The 12876-nt window shown below is 47.0% G+C and overlaps 1 protein-coding gene across 2 annotated transcripts in view; it reads left to right on the top strand.

Annotated features, from left to right (window-relative positions):
- The window catches only part of SMOX (spermine oxidase), an 81979-nt gene extending 69660 nt beyond the window's left edge, over nucleotides 1-12319 (top strand). For both annotated transcript variants that reach the window (XM_080590846.1, XM_080590845.1), the window contains 4 exons: nucleotides 1580-1753; nucleotides 4052-4751; nucleotides 10395-10555; nucleotides 11847-12319. In XM_080590846.1, coding sequence (XP_080446972.1) covers nucleotides 1580-1753; nucleotides 4052-4751; nucleotides 10395-10555; nucleotides 11847-11984 — 1173 coding nt within the window. In that variant the 3' untranslated portion in view covers nucleotides 11985-12319. The remainder of the gene's footprint in view (nucleotides 1-1579; nucleotides 1754-4051; nucleotides 4752-10394; nucleotides 10556-11846) is intronic.
- The last annotated feature ends 557 nt before the right edge of the window (nucleotides 12320-12876 follow it).

Genomic DNA, 12876 nt, shown 5'->3' with positions numbered 1-12876 from the left:
CTTATTGTGATTTCTTCTCCTCTGCTCTTTCAGTTTATTTTTCCTTCTGTCTCTCTTTCACTTACTTTCTTCTTCAATTTTCTTCTTGTCCCTTGCTTTTCCTCGTCCACTCTTTCCTCCTTTCACTCACAGACCTGCTCTCTCCTGCTTCCACTGCTCCTGTGTATTTTCTCTCAGTACCTTCCCTTCCTCATTATCCTTCCAGTCTACCTCCTCAAATTCACTTTACTTATAAAACCCCAGAGAAAATCAAGCTTACGGGGAACATTGTGATGGGAGTAAATTAGAACACTGTTCATTAGCCATACCAAAAGAAAATGAGAAGCTCTAGGAGCCTTTGGAGGAGAGCTAGCCTCCTACCAGGCATTTATATTCAAGTTGAAATCTTCAGTATGCCCAAATTATGTGTCTCAAAAAAAAAAAAAAATCATAAGTTTTAGTCAAACCATCTTTGACAGGAAAAACTCACTGAGCAGGGATCTTGCGTCTCTACTTGTAAGAGAACTGTGCGCCCCTGTGGCATGATACTGAGGAGAAGGTGACTCATGTAGGGGAAACAAGTTATTAACGGGGCGAGTTGCACTTCTGTGAGGCACCTTTTAAAAGCTTTCCTCTGTTAAAAGACTCCTCTGAGTTTTTACGTGGAAATGAAGGGCCGTGATTCAACTGCAGGCTCTACTGGGAATCCTACAGGCTCAAGCACTGACTTACTCCAGACAGCCACAAGCAGGTGGCCAAGGTGGATAGCTGTTTGCTTGCTTTTAAATAGCTGATATATAATGGAAAACGGGGGCTTAAAAATGTCAGGATCTCCTTCAAAGAAGAACATTGTCAGGAAGGGATCTTTTTGCAGGTCCTGCTCAGGCTGACTCTGGGTGGGAGCTACTGAGGAAGATTTTGTTTCCCATGGATCTGTGCCTATCTTGTGCTCATCAAGCAAAAGGATGATTTTGCTTACAAAATTCCTTTTCTGAGTGTGTGTTACTTATTTCCTATTTTTTGGGGGACAGCAGAAAGCTAAATATGAAACTCATTTCCCACAACCTGGTGGATTCCTGGGCATTATCATGAAATAGTTAGGTTATAACAGTTAGAAATAACACCTAGCGAATCCAGGCTGTCTCTGTAGAGGTGCTCAGCAGCCTACACTTGCCTGGCTTGCTGCTTTAGCTGCAGCATCTAAACAGCTGGCTGAATAACAGGCTTTCGCTATGGAAAATAGCAGGACTGCCTCAGCTGGTCTTCTGCAAGTGATAGAATGGACACACTTAAATTAATACGACCTTAATAGCAGCTTATATAATGACTTAATGGTGACTAGATTGTTGCAGCTGAGTAAGGGTGATTATCTTTGCCTGGAAGGAAGTCTTGTTTTCTTCCTTCTGACCAGCATAGCTGTGGATGCAGCTAGACACGGTGTTGGAGCAGAGGGCGCAAGAGGCTGCTAAAGCTGATCTCTGAGGTTGACAAGGGAAGGCGACCTGAACTTGCTGGTTTGGGATGGAGGAAAAACTGTCCTGCTCGGGGCTTGGCTTCTGCCGTGAGTCACGTTGTCCACCTCCTGTCCCGTCTCTTGCAGGTCTATAACCTGACTCAGGAGTTCTTCCAACGAGGTAAACCAGTCAATGCTGAGAGCCAGAATAGCGTGGGCGTCTTTACACGGGACGTGGTCCGCAAGCGTGTCAAGGCCGATCCGGATGACACAGAGGCCGTCAAGAGGCTGAAACTAGCCATGATCCAGCAGTACCTTAAGGTGTGTGTGCACGGCGTTGCTTATTTCTTTTTATTAAGGGCAGACAAATCTTCAACCTCAGAGACCTGGCAAAGCCTTGCCTATCACTGAGGAATTGATTTTTGTGGGCTCTGGCAGCTGGGGCAGTTCCTGGTTGTGTCGACAACTTCTCCTCTTGAGGCATATGCTAAGGCTGTAGGAATAATGCATTCACTGTTTTTTTCTTATCTTAAACTTCCAGTTTTCTAATTAGAAGGGGATTTCCTAGGCCCTGTTAAATTTTTTAGTGTGATTTAAGGTTTTCTTATCAACTGAAGCTACTCTACTGTCAGCTTGTTCTAGTAATGCACAGTCTTGTGCCTTACACCAGGGACTTCTTGATCCTGCCTGAGTATCTTTTACCCTCTTCTGCCTCTGCCCATATCTCAGACACCAGAAAAGAATGTAACTTCAACACTAGTAATTCGTTGAAGAAATCCCTGGAAAGCGTTTCGAAAGTAAAGCAATAAAATCAAAGGTAGCTTGTATAAACCCATGTCCTAATCATCTTTCCTCACGGCTTCCCTAGTTCTTTTTATCTCCTTGATGCCTTGGCCTAGATGAGATCTCTGTGGGGTGAGGACTTAATGCTGCATCAAGCACTCCACAAGTAAAGTGTAACAGTCCTTCCTATTTCAATTATAATGACTTAAAGGCTTATGAAATGAGGCAGGGGAGCTGAGCGGCACTCTGTGACACAGGTAAGTATGTGGTAGTTGCTGTTTACAGGTGGGAAGCTGAAACACAGATAAAGACCTAGAGTCTCTTGCAGGAGGTCTGTGATAAAGCTGGGATTTGAGCCCAGGCATCCCGAAACTGTTCTCATCTCTCAGAATCCCAACCCAAGACCTTGTCTACCAGGGCATCTCCAGAGCTGCTACACAGAGGCTGGTTATTTCTTGTGTTATCCCTGTAACCTTACCCATGCAGATGATGTTAGCCATTTGATATGCCTCTGTTTTTTTCTGTCGGTTATTTCTGTGGTGGCTACAGGTTGCTACAGCCAGAGGCTTTTCTGCAACTCCTGCGAATCCCTTCTCATGTGTAAATACCTGAGAGCAACAAAGCTGCTGATACTTAAGGCTATCAGATCAGAGTAGCTGCTGAGAGAAGGGGGATTAACTGCTATCTTTGATGAAGTATAGTCTTGGTAGTTGCATGTTTTTCTCCCTCTTAACTGGTTTTCAGTTTTCCTTCATGGTTGAAATAACCCCCAGCCATCAGGAGCAGCCTTTGAACTACTTTGTGCAACTTTGACCTTTTCCTAAAAAGCAGCCTGACTTGTTTGCATGATGTCTTAGCTCAGCACGGAGGTTCCTGCCCTGCATCAGGGTGCTCCACAGGGTGAGGGTCTGGGCCTGCCAGGCTTCCAAACACTGTCATGAAAGCATGAAAAGGCCCGGAAAATTGGCCAAAGAATAAGGCATGGGAGTGTAATATTCCCTTTGCCTAAAATTCTTAAAGGATTACAATGTGGGAATCATTGTGACTGGTGACTTGAAGATTTTAACCTCATTATGTCTCATCTGTCAGTATTGTCATTAGGAACTTACCACGAGACAGACCAAACTTTCTGCCTTTGTTCCAGGGCAAGCTGCATCTATGCCTAATGCTCTTGCTAACGCTAACCTGCAGGTCCTGGATCTAAAGTTTGGATAATCACACCAAGTGAATCAAATGCAGGTGTCTGACATCTTGGTATTTCTCTTTTCTGTCTCCTTCAGTTCCTTCTGTGTCGGGTCCTGCCACCTCCTGCAGACAGTTAGCTTGCTGATTGCTGACTGTTTGACAGCATGTTGAAAGCTGCAGACAGCAGAAAGAGCTGCCAGAAGTTTTTCATGGCTTCTCCAGGGAACATTTATTGACATTGGGAAGAGCATCCGATTATCACAGCTCCAGCTGCTGTTGTAGGAGCGTCAAGCAGCAAGTCCCTGGCCAGGGCTCAGGGTTTTTAGACGCTAGGAATCAGTCAGAACTGTAACCCCCTACCATCAGGAGCAGATACATCATCTCCGAACGGTGTCTGATAGAATCACAGCCAGTACAACCAAGGCTGATGCAGTGTGTGACCATAACAAAGTGGTTTCTCTGATTGGAAGCAAGGCTAAGGGGTAGATTTCGTCAGGTCTTGCAAAACACTTCTTTGCTAGCAACAATAAGGGGGGGATTCAGGATTCCCAGCTTGTGCGTCCGCTCTTTGCCCTTGCAATGTTGTGCTGAGGCAGAATGACCCCGTGGGTTGCTGTGTGGCAATGTCGCTTCTGTCTTGCTTTTCCTTAGGTAGAGAGTTGCGAGAGCAGCTCCCACAGCATGGACGAAGTCTCGCTCAGCGAATTTGGGGAATGGACCGAAATCCCCGGGGCTCACCACATCATTCCTTGCGGTTTCATAAAAATTGTGGAGATTTTGGCCCGCTCCATTCCCGAGTCCGTCATTCAGCTCCGCAAGCCGGTCAAGTGCATCCACTGGAACCAGTCGGTCAGCAAGGAGATCGAGAGGGTGGCTGACCACAACAGTGACCTCCCCGAGGAGGACAAGGGCTCTGATGTCTTCGTGGAGTGCGAGGACTGTGAGTTCATCCCAGCCGACCACGTCATTGTGACTGTGTCCCTGGGAGTCTTGAAGAAACGCCACGAGAGCCTGTTTCATCCCCGCTTGCCCGAGGAGAAAGTGATGGCCATCGAGAAGCTAGGAATCAACACAACCGACAAGATTTTCCTGGAGTTTGAAGAGCCTTTCTGGAGTTCTGAATGCAACAGCATCCAGTTTGTCTGGGAAGATGAGGCGGAGAGTGAGAGCTTGACTTATCCCGAGGACCTGTGGTACAAGAAGATCTGCAGCTTCGATGTACTCTACCCACCGGAGCGGTACGGCCACGTGCTGAGTGGCTGGATCTGTGGAGAAGAGGCTTTGATCATGGAGAAGTGTGACGATGAAACTGTGGCGGAAACCTGCACCGAAATGCTACGGAAATTTACAGGTCAGCCATGCTCTGGTTCATTTGGTGAGCGGAGAAGAGAGGGAGAGCGGGGCTTGGGTGTTGAATAACCACTAGGAAGGAAGTGCGCTAGAGGAATTTTTAGTTCTTCGGCATATTATGTCCCTGTGAATGGGCTGGGCAAGTGCTTCTAGCATACCTCCTGCTTGGGTGTGCCTGGAAGCTATTTATGCAGAGGAGCTGATAACCAGCTCAGGAAGCGGTGGGCTGAAGTGCTTGAGGATCCCACATCCTCTGCTTTATTTAATCACAAATCATACGCAATTATAAGAGCAGTGTCCTCCAGATTAGGTGCATTTTATGCTATTCTAGGGACGGGTCCCATGATTAACCTATTTATATCTGTCTGTTACTCGTGTAAGCCAAATCTCAGCACCCAGTGAGTTTCCAGCCTTACCTCTTGTCCACGGACCTCCAGTTAATCGAAGAAATTTGCCTTCGCACGTGTAGCTTCCCCCTGTGCTTACAGACCATTTGCTGCCTACAATGCAGAGATCTAGAGCAAGGGACCTGGAAGCTGAGGACTACCCACCTAACTGGCTACTGCCAGAAGAGGTTTTGCATTTTATTACTCTCTTCAGAAATCATAGGCTAGACTGCACGTTCAAAAACCCTCTTGCAGGGACCAAAACGGAATCCTTGTCTCGGTCTGCTCAGCGGTGCGTTTGGGGTGGATGCTGAGCCCGTGGCTCCCCCGCAGCCTGCAGAGAAGCACGATGAATCAGTGTGTGCTGGGCTCTGGGCAGCTCCTGCTTCCTGAGCTGCGTGTTTTCAGCGGCGTGAGTTATCCCTACGTTACGTTGCGGTAGCACGACACACACGAATTTGTTCCTCCTGGCCTCAGCAGGCCAGCTGCTGCCCCACGGGGGCGTGGCAGGAGGCCCTTCTCTTTAGGGCCAAGTATTTCTAGTGCTGACATCTCCCGGAGAGTATAAACAACCTCGTCTGTGGCAGCTTTCCTTGCTTAACCCCTTTTTTTAAAAAACAAAACAAAACAACACCTCGATTTACCCATGGGACTTTGTTTTTTTTGGGTCTGTGCTGGTTTGGCAGAATGGAGTGTACTCTCCCTCTTCCTTCTTGTGCTCCTTTGCTGTTGTTATTGTTTGCGTGTGTTGGATGTCCCTTTCTTCCTCCTGGGACGGAAATATGCTGGCACTGGCTCATCAGTATGTGCTGCAGTTGCTGTTCCAGCTGATACTGCACCTGGTCACTGTCCATCAGGCTCTTCAGCGGTGTGAGCTCTATCTCAACCTTCTGCTGATCCCGGGTTATCTAACCCTGGAGAAATTCAGGTTGAAAAGTGCAATGAACATTTCGTTCATGAGCTGAGAGATCCCCTCGGCTGCTCGGAACTGCAGGAAGAAAGCCTGTCCTTGGAGCACCCATTGCACAACATGACCTGTTCCACTTTCTGCTGGAAAATAAGCTTGTTAGTTTGTGGAAAACCTTTTCACCTGACTTCCAGGATGGCCCTGCTAAGGTACCTCGGTTTATCCCGTTACCCTTGCTCCCCTGTTTTCCTTAGGGACTTCACAGGCGGAGCAATACCTCGAGGCTGACGTGGGCCAGGTGCCAGGCAGCCTGAAATAACACGAGTGTCTGTTCAGCAGGGAGCTCCTTTCCTTAGCAAACGATCGTGGTTTGAAGTCCTCAAAGCAAAATGTTCTAGAACTGCCATCGGCAGTAGCTTTTTCCAGCAGTTTATTTTTTGGAGAGGGGAATAAAGCAACCTTTTATCTGCGATCCAACTGTAGTCATTCCTGAAAATGACCAGGCCCCTCTGGTCCATGTAGGCCCACCAAACCCAGCTTTTAAAGTGCTTCCAATCGCCCAGCGTCATGTTAGTCAGCTAGCTCAGCTGGGAGACTTGTCCCCTGAGGATCCCAAGCTGGATGGAAGGAGAGCCTCTTCCATAAGGTACTTCAGGGCTCCCACTCCTCGCCTGGTGCTCTGGGACATCTTCTGAAGAAGACTTTCTGTACTGAATACAGAGAGGGCCTTATGCTCAGTAATGAAAATAGGTTGTATGAATCATTTAATGTTCGCTTCACCTTTTGGAGCTTTCGTGTTCTGGGCACGAAAGCCCCCTGCTCTCCGGTTAAGACTTTAGCAAGGTGGGTTCCCATTTGCAGCTATATTTTGCTGGCCCGTTGCTCTTGGAAGCCTTTCCACTGGCTTCAAAGGATGTTGGACAAACATCCTGTGCTAAATCCATTCGTTTAGACCGAGTGTTATTTTATTCTGAGGATTTCTCTGTAAGAAGAGGCGATATACCTCTGTGACCTCAAATTTCACTCGCAGGTTAGTGCTGGGGCTTATCTGGCTTTGCTGTGAAAAGCTCTCGGGATTGTTCTAGCCTAAGAACCATGGACAATTACAGCCCTTCGCAACTGGATGGCTGAAAAGCCCAGCATCCCTGTAAATCTGATTAAACGGGATGCCTTCAGACAATTAGAAGTCTTGCTCTGGTTTCTTCGTTGGCTAAGCTCCGAGCGTGAGAAGCCAGAAGGCAGTAATTGATGATGATAATAATCTGAAGGGCTCGCTGATCTGTCAAGCTGAGGCTGGAGACGCCCTGAGGAGTCCTGCCTGTCCTCCAGCTATTTCTCTAGAAGGGAACGGGTCTCTCTTAAGGGCTGTGTCATACCTGCAGCCCCATGTGGATGCCTGGGGTATCCTCATGTCTCTGTGGCTGTAGACGCTAAGATGTGGGTAGTACCGTAGATCTCTGTTGGTCTCGGTGGGATTTTAAACACCCTGTTCTCGGGTGGACATCTAAATTTGGGAGTCTTAACTGATCGGTATGAGTTGATTTTATGATAATCCAGTCCCATAACCAGTAAATCTCTATAGCCACATCTCCCAGAGCTGAACGAAGAGGGGATTAGTTGAGGCACCTGGATTTGTCTCCCATAGCTTCACAAGAGGGAGTCAGCAGCATAATAATACGTGCCCTCCTATTTTAGTGAAGGCTGAGGTCCTTTTTTAGGCATTTTATCTCTGTTTGGACAGTGAACGTGTGCTCAGGTCTTACAGATTTCCACATTTATATTGATTGTTACTTCTATCTGTAGGCAAAGGCACATGTTTACACACCCATCTGAAAGCAGATTGAGAAAGTCCAATTAACTGTATTCCTTGAAAGAGTCTGGCCCTGCCGGTCTTCGTGGTTCGTGTCTTGCAAACATGTTCACAACCAGAGCTTCAGTTGTGTGCTCCTGTGTGACCTTTAACCAAGGTTTTCCTATCTGGGTGCAGCAGAAATGGAAAGTCTCTTCATTTTTTTTGTCTTAGAAGCAGCTGGATAACATGGCCAGTGTTATGGCTGTGGTCAAACACGACCAGATAACTTAACTGGTGTTCCTTAAGCTTTCCACCCCAAAAGGAATGTGTTCCTCACCTAAAAAAAACACATAAATTCAGAAGAGCACGAGCACGGTAGTTGCACAGGAGACACTTCCATCACGCTCATGTGCTCTGATGTGCTGGAGAACCTCATGGGAGAGCCTTTAGGGAGTTCAGGAGAGCTGGTACGTGTGCCCCACGCAGCGTGGTGCTAGGGAGGGAGGCTGACTTTGGCTCTGGGAGCTGTACGGCTGGGTTATAACGCACCCAGGCTCCTCTGCCCATGCTCCGTGTTGCTCTGCTTCTGCTGGGATGAAGTGGCCGTGTGGGGAATAACTCCCTGGTGGGGAGGCTGCTGTTTGCCTCTGTGTATACACGATACTCGGACATCCATGGGAAACACTAGAGAGATGCAAAGCTGTTGCTTTTACCAGTCTGAATGACTCCTGTATTAAATACTGATGGATTTGTACAGTTGTTGATTGGGCTGGTGACCCCACAAATGCTTTTGTTAACAAATTTCAGCCTTTTAGATCTCCTTATCTGTCAAGCCGTTGTCTCATTGCTTGTAACACTGTGTGTTCCTACTGTTAATCATCTTTATATCAGCATCTTGACTCCTGTAGCGAAAATCTTCCAGGTATCTTGGCAGGGGAACATAAGAACACGTGCTAGCTACAGAAGAGGCATCAACAGCCCACTGCAGAGACTCCTTTTATTTGAAAATACAGCGTGTGGTTGTTTTTTTTTTTGAGGTGCAATGTGATGGATGACTGCTTTGGCCCTGCCTGGTGCTGTGTTGTCTGACGGCATTCATGGTGTGTTCTCCTGGGCTTTCCCACAGCCCTTAAAAATCAAGCGCAGTAACTTATTTCCTTGACGCGTCTGAGAGCTCCCTGTTCTCTGACTCCCTTGGGCTTTTCACTTCCATCCCAGGCAGTCCTGCTTTGATCATTCTTGGAGGAGCGTCTTTCAGAGGCTTTGTTATGCTAAGTTCTCACTCCTGAAACAACATCCATTTGTAAGATGTCCTTTGTTTGTCGGGAGTATTTATTTGCTAGTCTGTGCCATATTTTGATCTGCGGGTTAGTGGTTGGAAAGTGTTCCCAGTGTGCTCCAGCAAGCCATCCAGGTGCCTCTGCTGTTTCCAGTGGTATATTTCATAGCTCTCCTGGACACACCGTACTCCTAAAAGCGGTAGCTGGACCAGGGAAATAACCTGCTCCTGGTTTTGAGGAACGAAAGGCACAACGAATTCATTATAAACTAATAACTATAACTAATTTCGTTATAAATCGTTATAAATCGTTATAAATCGTTATAAATCATTAGAGTCTCAGCTCTCCTGCATACAGAATTTCTCTTCGTTGCACTTCTCCATGGCCTGTCTCCCCGTTCATCTCCTGCCAGGCCAGATATGATCATGGGACACCAACAAAATCTCGGTCAGTGACACTGAGACAGACTCAAACCAGCTGTTCAAAGCGTGACAATCCCTATTTCAGTCTACCTGAGGCTCTTGAGGCAACAGCTGGTGGACTGCCTTGGCTTATGATGCCAATATCATTAGTTCACTCAAGTGCCCCTCACCTCCAAGTCCTACATCCTGGTGCAAAACTTACAGCAATCTAGAAACCCTTCTTCCAGCATCACAATCCTTCTTTCCATGCCATGTGCATTCCACAAAATGGTTCTGTTGGATTTTATATTCATTTTGTGGGGTGACTGGGTAGCAGTTAGAGTGAGTTATACAAGTTTTGAGAACTTTCTGACAGGTTTTCCTATGCATGTTGAGGATTTGCCTTCTAACCTTATCTCTGCACCTTTTTGGAGGTGCACCTCTTATAGGACTCCCTTAACATCCTAGTTAGACTGGGCACCCAGTTAAATACCTAAAATTAGGTGAGACGAATCCCACACTCGGTCACTGCCAGGCTTGCCAAGGTAAATGAGAGGAGGAAATGCTTTGTATTTTCACCCAGAATGTGTCCAAGGTTCCCTGGAGCTCCCCAGTCTCTTAGGGACATCTGCGTTTTAACAGTCTTTCCCAAAATGGAAGGCTGCAGGTGAGATGACTGGAACTGAAAGGGATCCTGTTTCTGTTATTTAGATACCTGGACCTCAACAACAGAAAGGAGATCTGGTTTAGGGCCTGTTCCCTGTAGCCTGCAGGCTCTGCCAGGATTTATTTTTCATGAATACGTGCCACTCCACACCTTGCATTGATGTTTTCTTGGACATGGTCTCACTTTTTCTCTCCTTCTTCTTTCCACCCAGGGAATCCAAACATTCCGAAACCTCGCCGGATCCTGCGGTCCTCCTGGGGCAGCAATCCCAACTTCCGTGGATCCTACTCCTATACCCAAGTTGGGTCTAGCGGGGCCGATGTAGAGAAACTCGCTAAGCCACTGCCTTATGCTGAGAGCTCCAAAACTACTGTAAGTATGGCCCAAATCGGCTCTGTGGCAAGAAGACTAACATGACACTGGGCAGTGGGTTTTCTGGGAGGCAGGTTGAAAGAGACTGTCTCTGGAGGGGCCTCCAATAGCTTGTTTTCCATTTTTTTTATCCATACCCCCTTGGACAAATGATGTATATAGGATTTTACCTCCTTAGTGACTGGAGGTCACTAAGGAATCCCAACACCTTAGGGATTCCCACCTCTCTCTCCGAAAGTATCAAGAGCTGGGCATCCACGTGGCTTTTGGAATCATGATCCCTGTGTTTAATGTACGTTGGCTTACTGACCAGCTCAAAATTCCTTAGGAAAGCACAGTTTATTCTGATTTAAGGCATACACTGAATATTCAGCATTAAATACGTAACCCCTGGTAATAGCTAGGTCTGAATATTTTGGAGATGCGTATTAGGAAATTCTTCTGTGTTGGCAGTAGAGGGTGAGGGAGATCCAGTCCTTGGCTTAGGGGACTCATATATTTGCAGGGGACAGTGAATTTGCTCCTCAGGTGCTGCCTTTGATTTCTGGGAGCGAAGGGTGCACGTGGAGATAGCTGCTGCAGCTCAGCTAATGAGCAGCGATATATTCAGCCAAACTCACCTCGTCATTCAGGGCTTTGTGTCCAAATCCAGAGGCAGTGGCTGATGAATATCCAGCCTCCAAGGAGCTGTCCAGTCCATTTCCTCCACCCAGAGCCACCATGCAACTTTGTTCAGCGTGGAAATCTGTTAAAATGGGTAACAGGAGCTTTGGGAATCTCTCTCTAGTTCTCAGGGAAGATCTGAAATCCCTGCCTCAGAAGTGAGTTAGGAGCAATTTCGTCAAGCACCTAACTATTGAGTGAGCTAAGACGCTGTCTCACCCCCTGGGGTTCTGTCTTGGCTCCTGAAGTTGCAGTCCTGAAAAAATAAATCCTTAATGCCCCAAAGGCTAATAATGTATGATTTGGAGGAGCAAAGAGAAGAAAGAGCAGAGAGTTTAGGTGTTCAGTGCCTTGTGCAGATGAGTCTGAGGTTATTGGAGCTAGGAGGGTGCCTCAGCCCTGCCAAGAGCTCTGTGCAGGCGTCCCAAGGGTGAGCTTGACATGGGCAGACGTGCTGTGCCTTCCCCGAGGTTCACCACACCGGGATTTCGAGGACCAGCACTCCTGTGAACACCGGTGTCATCTCGTGGGGATGTGGGAGGGCACAGAAACTTTTGTCTCCTTTTTGCCTCACGTGTGCTTTCCAGTAAGCGCTGCTGAGCTTTCCCACTTTTCTTATCCTCTCCAGCCGATGCAGGTGATGTTTTCAGGGGAGGCCACTCACAGGAAGTATTATTCCACTACCCACGGTGCTGTGCTTTCTGGGCAGAGAGAGGCTGCTCACCTCATTGAGATGTACCAGGACCTCCTCCAGTGCCGGAGCTAAAAGGCCCCGTGTTTGCAAACACCACCAACTCCTCCCGATTCCTTTTACAGGTGTGTGGAGGGGGTTCTTTTTTTTTTTTTTTTTAATTTCAGTTCACAGTAGAACAGCCTTTATCTTTTCTATTAAAAAAAAAAAAGCCCTAACTGTTTAAAAACCTAGTCATCAATAGCTTCATTTCCATGTGCTGTATTGTTAACAGGGAAGGGTGCTCTTTTTGTCTGGTAAACTGTTCCTTTGTCATTTTAATTCTAACTGCACTTTCGGTGCCTATCATTTTTTTTTTCCTTTCTGTATTGTAAGTGCCTTCTATACTAAAATAAATGTTGTAATAAAAAGACTGGGTGCTTTGGTAATTCCTGGAGACTCTGCTCAGTAAGTTACTGCTCTTTATACGCTCACATGTTTTATATTTTATAAAAAAGGGGTTTTCTTCCTTTCTACAAAATTTGGAGTAGGAGGATCTTGAGGTAGATCTGGATACTCTCTGTACTCATTCATCTTACTCACTGTGTGTTCGAGGAATTGTGCCTTAGGGCCATGGTCATTTGCCTTGTCCAGATTAGTGCTGAAATCCCCCTGCATCCCCGTATATTTAACTCCGTGTGCCACCTGCCCATCAGCTGCTGCAGGCCCTTGTGCTTCAGGAAACCTTCCTGTAATTTTGTTGGGGGGGAATCTGGGGGTGGTGGTCTAACCTGTCACTTGTCCTTCACAAATTCTTGAACCACATCGTGGAAGGAACGTTCACACCTGTGTGCCAGCTGAAATGCCAAGTGAAAACCCCAAACTACCTTGGTAATGCAGATACAGCTGGAGTATAATCTACAGCTGTAATCGTAACTTGTCCAAGTGGAAAACACCACGCAAACTGATGTGGGAGTGTGGGCAAGAA

Source organism: Anser brachyrhynchus, assembly GCF_964034855.1.
Source record: "Anser brachyrhynchus genome assembly, chromosome: 4".
NCBI lineage: Eukaryota > Metazoa > Chordata > Aves > Anseriformes > Anatidae > Anser > Anser brachyrhynchus.
The sequence above is the reverse complement of the archived record's forward strand: the minus strand, read 5'-3'. Positions and strand labels throughout refer to the sequence as shown.